This window comes from Hemiscyllium ocellatum, chromosome 24 (genome assembly GCF_020745735.1).
Source record: "Hemiscyllium ocellatum isolate sHemOce1 chromosome 24, sHemOce1.pat.X.cur, whole genome shotgun sequence".
NCBI classification, from domain to species: Eukaryota; Metazoa; Chordata; class Chondrichthyes; order Orectolobiformes; family Hemiscylliidae; genus Hemiscyllium; species Hemiscyllium ocellatum.
This window is the reverse complement of record NC_083424.1, coordinates 14328898-14347982: the sequence shown is the minus strand read 5'-3', so window position 1 is coordinate 14347982 and position 19085 is coordinate 14328898. Positions and strand designations below refer to the sequence as shown.

General features: G+C 39.4%; 1 protein-coding gene across 1 annotated transcript in view; it reads right to left on the bottom strand.

Annotated features, from left to right (window-relative positions):
* ube3b (ubiquitin protein ligase E3B) overlaps positions 1-19085 on the bottom strand; it is a 61467-nt gene that overhangs the window by 11998 nt on the left and 30384 nt on the right. The window contains exons 12-21 of the mRNA XM_060843488.1: positions 18876-19053; positions 16054-16217; positions 15234-15401; positions 14183-14354; positions 13034-13152; positions 9585-9699; positions 5902-6001; positions 4896-5015; positions 2118-2294; positions 1026-1136 (exon numbers count right to left, since the gene is read on the bottom strand). Coding sequence (XP_060699471.1) covers positions 1026-1136; positions 2118-2294; positions 4896-5015; positions 5902-6001; positions 9585-9699; positions 13034-13152; positions 14183-14354; positions 15234-15401; positions 16054-16217; positions 18876-19053 — 1424 coding nt within the window. The remainder of the gene's footprint in view (positions 1-1025; positions 1137-2117; positions 2295-4895; positions 5016-5901; positions 6002-9584; positions 9700-13033; positions 13153-14182; positions 14355-15233; positions 15402-16053; positions 16218-18875; positions 19054-19085) is intronic.

The window sequence follows — 19085 nt, the reverse complement described above, 5'->3', positions numbered from 1 at the left end:
AGGTGTTGCATTTTGGTAAGACAAACCAGATCAAGACTTATACATTTAACGGTAGGGGCCTGGGGAGTATTGCCAAACAGAGACCTTAGGGTGCGGATGCATTGTTCCTTGAAAGTGGAGGTGTAGTTAGACAGGGGGGTGAAGGTGGCGTTTGGCACGCTTGCCTTCTTTGGTAGGAACATTGAATATAGGAGTTGGGATGTCATGTTGCGGTTGTACAGGACATTGGTGAGTCCACTTTTAGAGTACTGCATACAAATCTGGTCATCCTTCTATAGGAAGCATGTTGCTAAACCTGAGAAGGTGCAGGAAAAGTTTACAAGGATGTTGCCAGGACTGGAGGGCTTGAGTTATAGGAAGAAGCTGAATAGGATGGGGCTTTTCTTCCCCTGAAGTGGAGAGGTGACCTTATAGAGGTTTATAGAATCATAAAAGGCATGGATAGTGTGAATAGCCAAGGTCTTTTTCCAAGGATTGGGGAGCTCCAAAATTAGAGGACATAGGTTTGAGGTGAGAGGGGAAAGATTTAAAAGGCACCTGAGGGATAACCTTTTCACACAGAGGTCAGTGCGTGTGTAGAATGAGCTGCCAGAGAAAGTGCTGGAGGTGGGTACACTTACAGCATTCAAAAGGCATCTGTATAGGCATATGAATAGGAAGATGTTAGAGGGATGTAGGCCAAATGCAGGCAAATGGAACTAGATTAGATTGCGATTGTCAGCACAGACAAGTTGGCCCAAAGGGTCTGTTTCCATGCTGTATGACTCCACGACCGGACTTTATCACCGCATCTTCAATGCAATTCACATTCCTGTCGTTTTAATGGCAGGTACTGTAGTAGTTCAAACAAAATAAAGCAAACAAAACATAAATTCACAGGAGTTTTCCACAGATATAAAAAGACCATTAGGCCTGACAATTAGTAATAAATCAATCTTAGCTTTTCACAAGATATCAGACTTTTTCTGTGGGCCAAATTATTAACCAGCACTCATTCATACAAGGTTTGCTAGCCCTATATATACCTCGTAGACAGCTTTTCCAAGCATTTTTCCAACAAATTCAAAAAGCTGCAAGTGGTTCTCGTGGATGTAAGAGGTAGGGGATGGATACAGTCGCTCATCTCCACTGGTAGTCTGTAAGAGAGAAAACAAACAAAAAACTATGTAGGGAAGAAATGCACTGGAGTTGCACATAGATTAAAAAGGTTAACCTGAGCAAATTAAAACAGACCGCCCAAGTCCATATATTCAGCGAGCACAGGAGGAGGTGAAAGAGAGGGGGAAAGGAAGAAGAGGGAGAAGGAGGGAATGACAGAGAGGAAGAAAGGGGAAGGAGGGGAGAGAGACCAGAGACAGTGAGTGAGACCAAGAGGGGTTGAGATACAGCTGAGCAGCACACAAACATAAATTTACACTGGGAAAGCAAGAACAATTCCATATATTGATAGAATAAGTATAGTTTGAAAGTAGACTATTTGCCTCATCAAGTATACACCATCCCTCCGAAGAGAATCCCTCCCATACTCACCCCCATCCTAAACCTGTGACCTTGTATTTACCATGGCTAGCCCACCTAGCCTCCACACATCCCTGGACACTAAGACAATTTGGGATGGCCAATCCACTAACCTACACATTCCTGGACACTAGGGCAATTTACCACGTCCAATCCATCTAACCTGCACATCCTTGGACTGTGGGAAGAAACCGGAGCATCTGGAAGGAAGAAACACATGCAGTCACAGGGAGAATGTGCAAACTCCAGAGTGTCAAAGGGTGAAATCGAACCCAGATCCCTGATGCTATGAGGCAGCAGTACTAACCACTGAGACATCATGCAGAGGGAAATAAACTTTAAGAGACAGTCAGAGGTATGAAGCAGGTCCTTTGATTTTAATTTTCTTCAATGTGGAGATGCCAGTGTTGGACTGGGGTGGACAAAGTCAGGACTCATACAACACTAGGTTATAGTCCAAAGGGTTTATTTGAAATCACAAGCTTCTAGAGCAGTGCTCCATTATTGTGATTTCAAATAAACCTGTTGGACTATAACCTGGGGTCATGTGACTTCTGCCTTTGCATTTTCTTCCACATTTTACCCAAACAATGATTTACCTTGAAGAGATTCAGAGCAGGGTCAAAAACCTTCTTTATGATTTCTTCTAAAAATTCTTTGAAAACACCATCCTGATCAATCCCAGCCTCATCCACTCCTAGATCATTCACAAATTTCACTCTGATAACTCCTTTCATAGTGTTCACAGGGAGACGCCGTAACTGTTCGTAACCATCCTAGAAACAAAGAAAACATCTGTTATCAACTTATTACTAAAGAAACAATGAAAACAGTGAAAGAAGCTGCTTTTATTATTGCCCCTCACATCCCCAAACATCCCAAAGTAGTCCACAACCTTTGAATAGCTTCTGAAGTACAATTATTGTTGCTTTATAAATAAACAAATGCCAACTTGAACACACCAACATCCTGGAAAACATCAGAGATAAATTGCCACTCATTCTGTTGAAATGGTGTTGCTCATAAATTAATGTTAGGCAGGTCTCTTAGCAAACTCCTTTGTTCTTTTTTAAATAGTGTTATAGGATTTTTTTTCCAACCATGAAAAAGAGATGAAGTCCTGATATGATATCTTATGGAAAAGATTGGACAATGCAGCACTGGAATGTCAAGGTCAAATCAGGGAGTAGGTGTGCAATATGTGACCTGTGACTCAGAACCAATGAATACCACTATTGAGCCAAGGTGACATTAAATAATATATAATAAGATGTTGTAGGAACTAATGTCTTGAGGGATATTGCATGGTTGATTGATTCATAAAATATGACATACTGACTACGACATGAATCAGAACAATGTTTCATTAATTTGTAAAGACACTTTTAAAAAAATACATGTTCATTTTTTTGGGTTAAAATTAACAAACAATCTAATGCTTGCTATTGTGTCTTTAAAGCTCCATACAGTGAAACAAGTACTTTTTGGGAACATTACATATATTACCAACATTATTATATTACATTATTCAGTGTCACATTATAAGAAAGATGTGAATGCATTGAACAGAGTGCAGGAGCGATGTAACAGAATGATTCTAGAAATTTCAACTATGAGGACAGATTAAAGAAGTTGGACTGTTCTCCCTGGAGAGAAGGCCAAGAGGTCTGATTGAGGCTTTTAAAATCATAAGTGGATAAAGTAGATAGGGTAAAGCTGTTTCTGCTTGTAAATTATATAAGATGGTGGAAGAGTAGATTTGGAGTGATGTGCAAATGAAGGAAGGATGTGAGAAAATGCTTTTTCACACATCGGGTTGTTAGTGCTTGGATTCATTGCCCAGAAATGTGGTGGAGGTAGGTTTGATTGAGGCATTCAATTGATGGTGTTAAATGGTCCATTGAATATTAATGGTGTGCAGGGATATGGGCAAAACGTAGGAGGTTGGCAATAGGTAATAGAGCTGGTGCAGGCGAGATGGATGAATGGCTGCCTCCTGCAGAGAGTAATTCTGTGATTTTGATTATGAAGCTTATTTTGGAGTCACTTGTGGCTTTGCAGCATTTTGCACTTCCATTTAATCTTTGGCAATTACTGCAGTATTTCCTGAACAGATTTCAGCACCGATCCCTCAGTTCTTCTGTCTATTAAAAAAAACAACAAATTTTCATTTAGAGGCATGACTACCACTGTGTTCCCAAGTAAGTTAATGAGTTTTACTGAAACCATGCTTCTCATAAAGCCCTAAGGGTTCAACAGTGTTTCCCTTCCTTTCTAATCAGACTAAGGCAGGCATCAGGCACTGAAATTCCTGCCAAACACAAATTTCATTCACCTTTGTTACAGAATTCTAACAATATTAAGAATGGCTGTTGAGCAATCTAGTATTTGGCATTAAAGCACACAACACAGTCTAAAGCCACACATAGGTGGTCAGTCTAAGTTCTTATTTATGACAGATTCCAAGGCAGGGACAGAAATCACGAGCCCATGCTGCTCCTGACCTGTGCCCGAGTTATTGGGCCCTGATTTATTCTCCTAGTCCCGGTCCTGGGCATGTGCCTTTGTCAAGTTTCAAAGCAGTAACAGCAGTAGCCCGAGAACCAATTTTCAACTTATAAACTCGCTTCAAACAGAAGAGTAATAACATTCTGTTCTGTTTAGGATTAAGCATGGATTACTAATATTGCAGTGGCTCAGAATTGCAAGTGTGGTACATCAAGCCTAAACAAACAGTCATTTATCTGACACTTCAACAGCAGCTGCTTGCCTTCTAGCATACAGATTTGATTTTCCATGGCAGAATCCGGTCTACATTATCATTCGCCTTTACATCTCTTGTCACTACAGTATTTACACAGGTATTGTATTTGGAAGCTTAATGTTACATTTATTTTCCTAGAAATATGAATACTTAATGTCAAAAACCACTAAGAACTAATATTGGGGCCACTGGATTGGAAGATTACACAACTCCACATACAAATGGTTAACTCAATTATTCCACTGCTACTGTAGAGTAACATGTACAGAAACATTGGAAAATATGCTCAAATTTTGACTTTATCCGCATGCATTCGTCAATAAGTTTGGTTAGGAATACAAAGGGCTTTCCTCCTCCTTCATATCCCCACATACCCAGCACCTATGTCACATTTCCTTAAAAAAAATCAAACAATAAATTAAAATTTATGACTAAAAGTATAAATATAAAAGTATGACTGAAGTACCAAATTTAGATATTATCTGAGAAAATTTGGGGAATGTCTTGACCTCGTTACTGTGTCTGTAAAATAGAGAAAAGAAAGTCTAACAGTGGGAATATTAAAATTAAAGTCTGTTAAAGCAAAGCATAATGGGTATCCTGGGTATGTTACCTCAAGCATTCGGGATCTGCGTATTGTAATGTGGATGACATGAGGAGATGCAGAACTCGTCTCCACCAATCCAAGCGACTCCTTTTCCTTTGTTACCATGTTTCGGAAAAGTAGCACCCTCTGATAACAGAGGACATGCAAGTTTCATTTAATCAGCAAAACAACTCACAGATAAAATGATTATTTCAGATCACTATCAAATAATTATTCAGTAAACAGTAATAAGCTTTTAAGTGAAATTCGAATTAAACCTTCAAAGTGGCTTTCCTCCTTTTACAATTCTTAACATTATTACCATTATTAAATGAGTAACCATCTGAGAGCACATCACAGAATACAAGGATCTTAGATTTACAAATTTTGAGTGCATCAAAATTAAGATTGTCAAAATACATACAATAAAAGACAGAAAGGCAATGACCATGCCGCATTTCATTTTAAATGATGCAGAACTCTTATTTATTTTGTCATGGAATTCGATTGTTCTCCTTTTCCCAGCTAAGACCATTTATGAAAATTGAAATCTGGGTCACTCTTGATTATGCATCAACCCCCACAGTTTACCAGAAAGGGACCTTTCACGCAAACAGATTATACACTTCAAGTATGATGTACTGACATCAATACATCAAATGTATTGCCTGTTTAAGTGAATGATATTGCAGAGCACATAAGACTGACTTAGGATGAACTGTTTATCTGATCAAAATGAATGATAATGCTGAAGTATTCAAGTTAAACACTACTGGCAGCCCACTTAAAATAGCAGCATTCTAACACAGTAACTCCAGCAAGACCATTAATAATGTAGCTCAGTGTGCCAGATTAGTTAGCTGCAATATTTTAACAAATCAAAATATAATGGGCAAAAATACTATTCTAAGAGTTACTAGGAAAATTGCTCAAGGCAATAGCCAGGATACTTACGAGGTTTGTTGTTAGATGGACAATTCAATTAAGAGGGACTATTCCTACAAACCTTGTCATTATTCATAAACATACTTACATTTTTATGTGGAATTGTGTGTGGGATATACTGCAATAGTAACTGAGCTCTCTTCTTCCCTTTATCCAAATCCTGGAATATCAGGCTAGGTTTCAGATCCCTTTATGAATAAAACAAATAGCTTGTCATTCAGATAAAGAACATCCAAACCATCTTGGCAGGGAAGGAGCACAAAGAGAAACTTTAGTCAAAAAGAAATTCAAAGTTTCAGTCTTTCAATCAATATTCCTAACATGTAAATAAAAGTGTCAGCCATATTTTAATCAATACTTAAAAAAATCAGTTTTAAGGAAGAGCACAAATGATATTTGTAGATTCCAACAAGATTGGAAACTTTTTGGTACAGACAAGAGTTTATGGTGTATCATTATGTTGAAATGTCTCAAAGTGCATCAAATCATAAGACCATAATACACAGGAGCAGAAATTGGGCCATTCAGCCCATCAAGTCTGCTCCCCATTCAATTATGGCGGACAAGTTTTTCAACCCCATTTTCCCACTTTCTCCCCATAACTCTTGCTTTTCTTGATACTCAAGAACCTATCTATCTCTGTCTTGAATATACTCAGTCACCTGGCTTCCACAGCCTTCTGTGGCAATGAATTCCATAGATTCGCCACTTGCTGAACATGTTTCTCCTTATCTCCATGCTAAAAAGGTTTTCCTTTTACTCTTAGGTTGTACAGTCTGGTCCTACTCTCTTACCAGTGTAAACATCTTCCAAACAGCTACTCTGTCAAGACAATGCAGTATTCTGTATGTTTCAATTAGATTCCCCCCTCATCCTTCTAAACTCCACCAAGTATAGACCCAGAACCTTCAAACATTCCTCATATGTTAAGCTTTTCATCATTCTAGTGAACCTCCTCTGAACACGTTCCAGGGTCAGTACATCCTTCCTTTGATATGGTGCCCAAAACTGCACACAATACTCTAAATGTGGTCTGACCGGAGCCTTATACAGCCTCGGAAGTACATTACTGCTTATATATTCAGGTCCTCAAAATAAATGCCATCATTGCACTTGCTTTTCTAACTACTGACTCAACCTGCAAGTTTACCTTGAGAGAATCCTGGACTAGAACACCCAAGTCTCTTTGCACTTCAGACTTCTGAACTTTCTCCCCATTGAGAAAATAGTCCGTGCCTCTATTCTTCCAAACAAAGGACATGATCCCACACTTTCCCATCTTGTACTCCACCTGCCACTTTTTTGCCCACTCTCCTAACCTGTCTAAATCCCTCTGCAGCCTCCCTGCCTCCTCAATGCTAGCTGTCCCTCTACCTATCTTTGTATCATCTGCAAAATTAGCCAGAATGCCCTCATTTCCTTCATCTAGATCGTTAATGTATAAACCATTAAATATTTAGTAGCAAAATTATCTAAAATGCCGATGAGGCAGCCATTCTGTATCTGCAACATGCTGAATGACCATTTAATCTGATTTTTAGTTTGCTAGTAATTGGCTGTGCATTGTTCCAATTAGGAAAGCCATGAAATTATACAAATGTATTTCACCAAACAGCTCTGGAATTGTTCTGTAACAGCTCCTTTATCTTGTGTGCCCCAATTACCAACAGCATTTCCACTCAGGAACATGAAGGATATCCACCCAGGTCTTAATTCATAGATAATTAAACTGGTTGCAATCTACAAAGAACTTTTTAAAAACACAACTAAAATATGGTAAAGCATGGAATGAAATACCACAATTCTAATTCACAATTTCTTGTTTTAGGAACATTAAATTTTAGAATGCATTAATTTCAGTGCAAACTATGGCATCATTAGTATACCAAGATGAAGGAAAACTGGTTTCTGTCCTTAGAGAGAAAGTTATTAATGAATGAATTCTGGCAAAAAAGTGGGAATCAAAACGTTTTGACACCAAAGTCATAAGATCTACAGATTATAATTGTTATTTCTAGAGGCAAAGACATCTGAATAATTGTTCTCAAAATCTCATGGGTTGCTGCAACTAAACTCTTATAACACAAATCACCTCTGTGATTGCGAAGATGGAGGTTATCACAGACTGCAGAAGTGCCTTTGTGTATGAAGAATATGTCTGCACATGCTGCTGATTCTATTATAATCCATTCACAATGATTTCAGCAGCTGTGGATGTGTAGATGGCCCCCAGTGTGGCTGTCGCAACAGCGCACTTGCTGATATTCCTCCTCGTTTTCACTGGCTGGAGATGAGGAGGGGGTTGGGGGCAAAGGTCAGACAGAGCGTGGTTGCAGGGTTAGAGGTTGGGGGAAGCACAGGTGGAGACTGGGGCCCACAAAGAGGATCTTCCCCTCTTGTTGGTGTCATCTTAGCTGCCATGCTGCTTGGGGAGGAACACAACTGAGCAGAGAGGCCGTGCCCAGCTGTTGCTGCATTTCTGGAACATGAATGAAGATGGGGCTACAGGAGCAACAGGAACAGGGTAACTAGGGTAGCAATAGCCCTGGCCTCCAGGCATGGCTCCCCAGCAAGAGGCCCTCACCAGATGATGAAGGAATGACGACTGAAACGTCACCACTAGTGAGGGAAAGCTCCTCTTCATTAGTCCTAATCTCCATCTACAACTTGCCAAGTCTTGGATCATAGTTCTGGAAATTTAGCGGATTTCCAGGGACTGGCTCTGCTGCTTTCTGTCAATTTGACTTGATCAAGAGAGTCTCTTTGCACATGTGCACTTTGTGCCACTTAGAAATAATGTTGACAGCATTTGCATCCCCCTTCCAATGAAGTCTAAGCTCAGTAGAATTTCTAATCTTCCCCAAGGATAATTTTTCATTTCTCTTCAAATTTATGCCTAATCCCAAAAGGTCAGGTACTGTGCTCTTGGCCCTAATGAGCATAGATGTACTATACTAATTTTTTTATTTTGCAATATTACACTAGTCAGCGGTTGTTCAGTTTCAATTTTATCAATGAGCTAAATTTTATGGGAGACTATGGTCCTGCCAACAGCCACACGCCTCACTGAAAAAACCAAGGGGGATGGGGCACAAACCTAATGGCAGGCCCAATGCCCCACTACCTACTACTTTAAGGTGAGATTTCCACACTTATCAGAAAGGAATGTCTGCATTACAGAACTGGCAGCCATTCATCCCAGTAGCACCAGGCAGGCACGATTACAGACACTCTTCGAGATAAACCTAGATTTCAGTCAGGCAGTGAAGGGTCAGGTTCAACAGGCCAGTGGGGCAGTTAGCAGGAAGCCTAAAGTTGAGCTCAGGGGACTCACTAAGAAGGTCTAGCTGCTTGTTGGAAGCATCGGCCTCACCACTAGAAGTGATGGTGCCTTCAATTGTCCACTTTACAGCCTCACGAGGCACAAGGGCAGACAGCTCACCAGAGGCCTTCCTCACTCTCATGTAACATTTCACACAGGTTGCAGTAAAGGTCACCAGCTGGACACTACAAGCCCCCCTGCCACATCAGGAAATGCATCAGCAACAAGGATAATTTCCAGCCCATTGAGTTTTCAGTACCTGTACATCCTTGGTAATTTCCATAAGACATTTGTTACATCTGGTCATTTTTAAAAAATCAGGGAGCAGACCGCATTCAAGACAGGAAAGACTAACCACCTGATGGTGCTTGCATCATTTTTTGGAGAAAATTATTGCAGATAAGTGGATTGTTCTCTCACCCACTGTCAAAAGTTCATTGTTTGCTTACTTGCGCAGCCAATGATCCTCGGGAGCAAAGCGCCGTCGACAGTCTCGCTCGTACAGGGTCATGAGCCACCCATGAACAGAATGGAATAGCTCCAGTTGCTCTCCATTGGCATTTTCTAGAGATCCAAAACAAAATTAATCTAGATTTTGCCCTTATTAGGTTTCCATCTTTTCTCCATTAACAACAAAAGGCTGATTTCGTTGGTGGACAATATAGGTCAGAGAAAGTTCACTAGACCGATTCATGGGGCTAACTTAGGAGAAATTGTACAACAAGCTGGGGCCTGAATCCATTAGAGTTTGAAAGAATGAATGGTGACTTTATTAAAACGTAAGATTCTGTGGGGTCTCATTAGAATGGATGCTGAGAGGATATTTCCACTTGTGGGAGAGATTCGAGATAAAGTGTACAGCTTAAAAACAATTAAGATAGAGATGAAGAAAATTTATTTCTTAGAAAGTTGCAAGTCTGTGGAATTCCCCTGTAAGTGGTGGAGGCAACATAATTGAGTACTTTTAAGATCAAGTTAAATAGATTCTTGACTGACAAGTGAATCAAAGGATACAGAAAGCAGACAAGGTAGGAGAAGCCATAACCAGATCAGCCATGATCTTATCAAATGACAGAGGAAGCTTAAGGGACCAAATAGCCTTTCTCATCTCTTTATTCATACGTATGTTTGCACGAACAAGCAAAACCTTCAGACACAATTTAAGAAAAACTGGTCTGAACTTCCTCAGTTTAACAGAAACACCATTTGTTGGATAAATTCAGATATTAATCTGCTTGCTAAGAATATAACCTACCAGAAGTTGGTAGTAAGGTAACTTCCCAGTGTTCATTGTTATGCTCACGTTACTCTGCAGTATTTCCCTTTTGCTCTTTGCGAATGGAATGATGAGATTTTTAATAAAAGGAAACTAGACTGTGCATTGGATATGTCCAATTTTCACAGTAGCCCAATAGATCACCAAGTGTTGAATCCAATGTTCTCAGATATAGCTCTGCCCACACTTTGTCACTTTATTCAGATTTAATGGAGTTAGGCAAGGTTGTTTATCAGTAACTAATCATGTTTGATGAGAAGTTCATTATTGGTAAAAACATCCATCAGCAGATTAAAAATATTAAGGCCTCAACAACGTCAGGCAACACAGAAAAATCCATAAAATCCCATGGATTGGAATGTAACAATATCAGGGATTTCAATATATTAAAATGCTTTTCTTGGGGTAGTAAATATAACTAGAGGTGCATGGACATGATTATTTTTAAGGATCAAATAATCCAAAGTAAGAGCAGTCTATATCATGCACTTGTATTCATTGATGACTAGATTAGGCTTGCGGCTAAATTAATTTCAAAGAACAACCAACATAAGATCATTAGGACAGTATATAAGAGTTACCCACATCGGCATCATCATCTTAGCCTGAACAGGATTCAATGTCGGGTTCAGATATGAAAAGATTGTTTCTTATTTCAACACAAAGTTCAAAATGTTAAAGGATACCCTCACCACAATACACAGGAAACAGGGGCCAGAGCCTGTGTTGCCAATCTATAAAATAATGGCTAATCTTCCACCTCAATCCTTCTTTCCTGCCTTATTTTAAGAACTATGAACTCCCTGATTGCCTAAGAACTTGTTAATCTCAGTGCACTTCTGAGCATTGAGTAATTCAGGGGCAAATAACTCCCCTAACCAAGCTCTTCACAATACAGTTACAATACTGACATCTATTTGACAATGTGGAAAATTGCCCAGATACATCCTGTACCCATAAAGCAGGACAAATTCAACGCTGCCAATTACTGTCTCACCAGTTTACTCTTGATAATCAGTAAAATGGTGAAAGTTGTCATTAACAGTGCTATCAAGCAGCACCTGCTTGGCAATACCCTGCTCTGAGATGCTAGTTTGGGTTCTACCAAGGCCACTCAGCTCCTGACCTCATTACAGCTTTGATTTTAACATGGACAAAAGAAATAAATTAAAGAGCTGATGTCACAGTGACAGCCCTTGACATCAAGGATGCATTCAACCGAATGTACCATCAAGGAGCCCTAGCAAAACTGGCAAGCTTTCTAATGGCTGGAGTCATACCTGGCACATGGGAAGATGTTTGTTGCTGTTCGAGATCAGTCATTTCATCTCCAGGGCAGGAGTTCTTCAGTGCAGTGTCCTAGGCCCAACCATCTTCAGTTGCTTCATCAATGTCTTTCCCTCCATCATAAGGTCAGAAGTGAGGATGTTTGTCAATGACTGTACAATGGTCAAACCATACACGACTCCTCAGATACTGAAGCAGTCCAAGTTCAAATACAACAAAAATGTGAAAATATCCTGACTTGGACTGATAAGTGGCGAGTAACCATACAAATATAATGACCAATTCCAATAACAGACAATCTAAACACTGCCCCTTGATGTTCACTGGTGTTACCATCACTAACAACATTCTGGGGACTACCATTGACCAGAATTTAACTTGACTTAACACAATCATAGTAGCTACAACAGCAGATCAAAAGACGGTAATACTGTGGTGAGTGACTCACCTCCTGACTCTGCAAAGCTTGTCCACCACCTGCAAGGCACAAGTCAGGAGTGTGATGGAATACTCCCCACTTGCCTCGATAGGTGCAGCTCTGACAACCATCAAGAAGCTTGACACCATCCAGGATAAAGTAGCCTGCTTGATTGGCACCACATTCACGAACATCCACTCCCTCGACCACCGATGCTCAGTAATGCGTACTATCTACAGAATGCACTGCAGAAATTCACCACAGATCTTTAGACAGCACCTTCCAAATCTACAACTACTTCCACTAAGAAGGACAAGGGCAGCAGATCACCTACGTGTTCCCCTTGAGACCTTCGCTATCCTGACTTGGAAATCTATTGCAATTCCTTCACTGCGACTGGGTCAAAATCTGGGAATTTCCAAGGGCATTGTAGGTCAACTTACAGCACATGGACTGCAGCAGTTCAAGAAGGCAGCTCACCATGTTCTCAAGAGCAACTAGGGATGGGCAATAAATGCTGGCCCTACCAGCAACATCCATGTCCCCTGTCCTATATATGCATCATAAAAAAACCTCAAGTTTCTAAGAGAAAGAATTTCTCTTCTCAGTGATGTATAGATGATTTATCCTGTGATTTTTAGCCTTAGCTCTACAGCCAAGGGAAAACAGAATTCTCAGTATTTATTGTGTCAAACCTTTGAAAAAAACTTATATGTTTCAATGAAATTACCTCACATTCTTCCAAACTATAGAAAGTACAAATTCATTCTGTTCAATCTCCCATCACAACACTGGCCTTTCAGCTGAGGAAATCAATGTTTAATTATGAATACAGCCTCCAGTGTTTCCATAAACCTAATTTGGTTATTGCTGTGATAAGCTAATTACAACTCTTGGTATTATGGAAATAGACTCACCCTGAATGCCATCCCAGATCATTTTAAATACAAAATTATTCAGGAAGGAGGAGATGGTGACCAGCTCTTCCAGTTTGAATGAGACTTGCTCCTCATACACTTCAATATCATCCAAGATCCTGCAATAATAGTTAGAACTTAATGTAGTAGCAGAGGAAGAAGTGGACAATGGGTAAAGGTGTTAGATAAAAAAAAAGAAAAATTAAAAGATTACTGAGAACGAAACCAAACAACTACCAAATGAACTATGGAACATAACCAGCAGGAGCTGAGGTTTGTTTGAAGGGGTAAAGAAATACTATCAGAGCTCCAACTGATACAGGTATTAGGGATTAAATGATAAATGCTAACATTGCGACTTTGTCACCATAATGAGTCAATTGCAACAGTCTTTATTAGAAAACAAATTTCCAGCAGGGCTTTAAAGGTCATATTTATTGCCAAAAATGGACATGCTATAACAACACATCACAAGAAAAGTGTGATTTCAAAACCAAATTTAACTCAGTTTGAAGATTTTGAATCAATAAAATTAAATCTGCTCACTCTTTGAAACTGCATTGTGCCATGAACACCATTTTAAAAGTAAATGGGTTGAAAGGATTTCTACAAATCTGCAATGTTGCTCTCACTTCATTGACTTGCTGCAATGAAAAGAGACAAGATGATGCAGCCAATATTAAGTCAGTCACTCAAACATAATTGAAAGAGCTAGTAACAATAACTAGTCTAAGCATTTGCAAAAACATACTTTATAAATGGAGGACATATTTTCCAGTCTCCAGTATATTTTAAGAATGGCTAGCTCTGGGGTGAACACATGTTTGGTTTAGAAATATGATAATGTTCATTCTATTACAATATGCATCAGAACATTTGATTTGATTTATTACTGATATTTCTCCCCAGTCACATCATCAGAGTGTCTGGAGGGCATGATCCTAACTGACACTGCACAGGCAAGAGGAGGGACATTTAAAAAAAATATCAGTGACTGCTTTGCATACGAATTTCATCTATAAAATTAGGAAGTACTTAAGAGCAGAACTCCTGATCTTCAACTTCTGCTCCCGTTTAAACCATATTGTTCTGTTTGTCCCTGATAAAACCATTGCACTGAGGTTGATCCCAAACCTCTCTCAAACTTACGTGATCAGGTGCCGTGAGCAGTCACAAAACAGCATCAGCATGGCAAGAAGAGATTTGGATTCCTCAGTATCATTGTTCAGGCACTCAAGGAAAAGCTTCAGACCCCCTTGGGGCCCCAGCTCACAAATGAACGCCCACAACTTGGGCAACAAGTCATCCAAATAGGTCAATCCTGAAACAGAAATACAAAACATTTCAAAACCCAAAGAAATCCCAATCTCTGGATACAATATAGGTAAGAATGCTCAGTCAACTTAGCATTAAATCCACATTGAAAATCACTTATAGTGCGATATTTTGACCTCCCGATTTATGACTCAAATGTTTTATTTAAGATATTTTTTGTTATTATTTGTTAGTTTTCCTAATGGCTCAGTCAATAGATACAATGCCTTGAAATGAAAAACTAAATTGAAAAAGCTGTTTTAGAATCTAGATTTCATAGATTGATTTGAAAAAAAAAGTCATTTGAAACTTGGATGAATCAGTGACAATGTCACAAATGTATTGTGTAGTTTTGAGGACATTCTTTAGGATTGATGCCTAGGTAACAGAAAGGGGACAGAAGAAACTTGTTAAAATGATAAAAGGGATTAAAGACTTCAGCAATAATGAAACTAGTTAAAAATTTCACTAATGAAAGGAACGTGTAACAGATGTAGTACAGTTGATCTAAATTCTGGTGTATTTAAAAAGGTAAAGAAACAAAATTTACTTCCATTGAGTTGATACTTGGAGAGCACAAATTCAAGATGATCACCAAAGGAATTTTTAAAAATCAAGAGAAAGAACAGAGACCTAGTTGAAATGATCATTGAAACAGAATCTTTTATAGCTTTAAAACTGTATAAATATTTGAATAAATAAATAAATTATAAAGGACAATGGGGAAAATTACATTGGTAAAGCATTTCCTCTTCAGCTGAACAATGAGGTGAAATCTCTTTCCACTGTATATCTGGCTGCAACTTTATTCATCTGGCAATATATTTTGTCTGATACACACAAAAATGATCGATTTTACAGGGATATTCCAAAAATACAAACTGACCTGTGAGAATCTGGAGACGAATCTGGGTGAGCGTAGTCAATGCGGTCTGATATAGCACACAAATACTGCAGACCTTTTGCACCTCAGGAGAGTCCACACGCTTCCCACCCACTGGCTTCAGAATGTTTCGCATGGAGGCTGACTTCTGAAATGCCCGTTTAAAGAGATCTGCAAAAGAAAATCAAATCATTATATGGAAAAGTCTTTTTATACTTATCTGGGTACTGATTGTGGAATTGGGTCTTGGAGATTTAACACGTTTCCAATTTCACATTGCTAGTAGCACACATTTCGGAAGAGCATCCAATCTACATTTCAGTTGGGTACTTTAGTGCTACAGGAAAGGGGGAGACCTATTTCTATAGTCAGGTAGAGTTTTCAATCCAAGACCCAGAAAGGAAAGAAACATGTTGCAGCCAGATACATCATACAGCTGTCTAATTTCAAATCCAAATACTGTTTCTACTAGTTTTCTTGCCTCTTTACAGCATTGACATAGGATATATAGTGCCTCAGGAGTCTGTGACTCCATGTAACTCACTATCAATGATTTGTCAAGTATGGGTGTAGACAGTGAGTATATAAGCAAAATGCAATCTTTACTTAGTAGCTACAAGGCCATAAGCATAAGGAATCCTGGCTAATACATCCCATCCCAGCTCAGAATTGGTGAGACCTCAGCTGAGATCAGTCCAAAACCAAACTGGTCTGTATGCCTTGATGTCAACTGAACAATTCTGATGTGCATTGAGCCATCAGGGAAAATGGGCCTTTAGATGATTGCATTTTATTAAAGATGCAAATTAAAACAGACGCTTACTTTTGACATGGATGTTGTTTGAAGGACTGGAGAATTGAGTATTTGCCATGTCTTGGGTCTCAACCAGTTTCTTGCTCAACACATCATGGAACAGCATACGAATGACCCGCACACTCCACAAGAACTGTAACTGCTTGGTGACTAGAGGCATTGCTTCGTTCAACCTGAGAAGAGGCACAGAGTCATAGAGATGGAAACAGCATGGAAACAGACCCTTTGGTCGAACCCGTCCACGCCGACAAGATATTCCAACCCAATCTATTCCCACCTGCCAGCACCTGGCCCATATCCCTCCAAACACTTCCTATTCATATACCCATCCAAATGCTTCTTAAATGTTACAATTGTACCAGCCTCCACCACATCCTCTGGCAGCTCATTCCATACACGTAACACCCTCTGCGTGAAAACGTTACCCCTTAGGTCTCTTTTATATCTTTCCCCTCTCACCCTAAATCTATGCCCTCTAGTTCTGGACTCCCCCACCCCAGGGAAAAGACTTTGTCTATTTATCCTATCCATGCCCCTCATAAATTTTGTAAACCTCCGAGGTCACCCCTTAGCCTCCAACGCTTCAGGGAAAACAGCCCCAGCCTGTTCAGCCTCTCCCTGTAGCTCAGATCCTCCAACCCTGGCAACATCCTTGTAAAGCTTTTCTGAACCCCTTCAAGTTTCACAACATCTTTGCGATATCCGCTGTAATCTGAGGTATCCCTCTTCGCTGTCCACTACACCTCCAATTTTGGCGTCATCTGCAAACTTACTAACTGTACCTCTTATGCTTAATGATGGAGCCATGGAGAAATTTTCTCGATTGACACTTCTGAAATGATGCATTGAACACAACTATCATGTTCTCATTTTGTTGTCATGAAATCTATTTGTGTCATAACTTTTATTATCAGGTGAAAACTGGAATTTTAAAAGCCCAACTCAATGTGAAAATGTCAATACTGAAGGAAAGAACCACACCTGAAGTTTTACCCTCAAGTCTTACATGCATTGGTATATCACAAGTGAGAAACAGACTTTCAGTTGGTAATCTGATCTGGGGAAAAAGGCTCAGTGTAAAGCTGGTTTAGAATACCTATACCTTGTGTCTTTAATCCAACTTTAGAAGAGGTCCTTTTGCTGTACTAGTGAGAGATTTTCTATTTTAAAACACAAACTGCCTTTCTGATTGTCTTGTAAGAAACTGTCAACTTGAGGACAATGCGTGCATTGGCATTTTCTGCAGTGAAGTGATACGTAGCTTTTAACTCTCTTTAGGGTTAACTTCAACCAGGCATGATTCCTTCATAACTTTGTCTGCTGAGTTCAAAACAGCCAATTTCACAAATGCTTAAAGCTCTGGATTTGTAAGATTTACATAACCTATCCAGTATTCTGTAATTAATATTTTAATTACATGCCCAGGTATGAAGTTATCATTGCCTTGTCAGGCTTCCTTTTTATTGAATTATTGTCACATTTTTCTAAATTATTGTTTATCGTTTTTCTGTTGTCTGTGGTAAGCACTCATTTAATTACAGACAGTCCCCCAGTTTCAAACAGGATCCATTCTGGAGTCCATTCGTAAATCTATTCAGGGCGGCACAGAGGCACAGTGGTTAGCACTGCTGCCTCACAGCGCCAGAGACCCGGGTTCAATTCCCGACTCAGGCGACTGACTGTGTGGAGTTTGCACATTGTCCCCGTGTCTGCGTGGGTTTCCTCCGGGTGCTCCGGTTTCCTCCCACAGTCCAAAGATGTACGGGTCAGATGAATTAGCCATGCTAAATTGCCCGTAGTGTTAGGTGAAGGGGTAAATGTAGGGGTATGGGTGGGTTACACTTCGGCGTGGACTTGTTGGGCCGAAGGGCCTGTTTCCACACTGTAAGTAATCTAATCTAATCTATTTGTATGCACATTGGAACACAACGCAGGGCAATATCAAATAGTCGTTTGTAAGTGCAGGAAACAGTCATGTGGTTTATCTTTAAAATTATATCACCTCATGGGATCGCATTCATAATTACACGTGTTCGTAAGTCAGATGTTGATAAAATCGAGGACCCTTGGTAATAGCATGCGCATGAATTCCCCATGTTCCCTTTTAGGTATATTCTTTTCCTGCTAGTTGAAATGGATTTTACCATGATAATTTCAAATCAACCTTTATCTTTAAATGTTTTTAATATGCTTGTGATGAACCAAAATAATGATACTAATTTCTTAACCGAATCTATATTTCTAACCATATATTGTTACATATTCTTGTGAAACCAGTTTAAAATGGTGGGATTTCGTGCTAAATTATGTATGACACATACTTTGGACGCACACTCAATGATAATTATTTTAGGTTTCCACAATGTAAGAGTCTTAAGTGAATCCAAACAAGAAAGGAAAGTTTAAGACACCACCCATAGGTGGGATTTAAATGCCACAGCCCACTAACTTTCTGAATAATCAAAAAAATTAATATTGCAAGATGGTGAGAATAATTGCAAATTAATGACAGCAAACAGTAATTGCCAAGGGTAGGAAAGCTTTATTTTGCAAACTTGATTAAATGCTGACACTAAACTAACAAAGTTCTGGTGCTTGGAACATTTTGACACTTTCTCCCCCACAGTGCTAGTATTAAATCCTCCCAGGTCAAGCAAAAGTACACATTAGATACTGTACAAATGAGTATCCTAAACCACTGATTCCATTAAGAGAGCTTCAGATTATAGAGATCAATGAATAGAGAAACCAAAATAAGTAAACACAATATCAGCATGACAGACATTATCAGATAAACATAGATGATACAGATATCCACTGCTAGCACATACCCATAATCAACAGTCTGCGAGAACCAGCCCAGTACTGGGTGCCAGTGTGTCAGGTTGGACTTCTTCTGAGATACATACTTCTGGCAATACGACAGCATGGCAGTCAACACACTGACCAAGTGTTGTGTCTCCTCCTCCAAAACTTTCTCAGACAGGTAGGCCAGATAAATTAGATTCCCTGTGTCAAATTGGACAGATTTAATTTTTGAA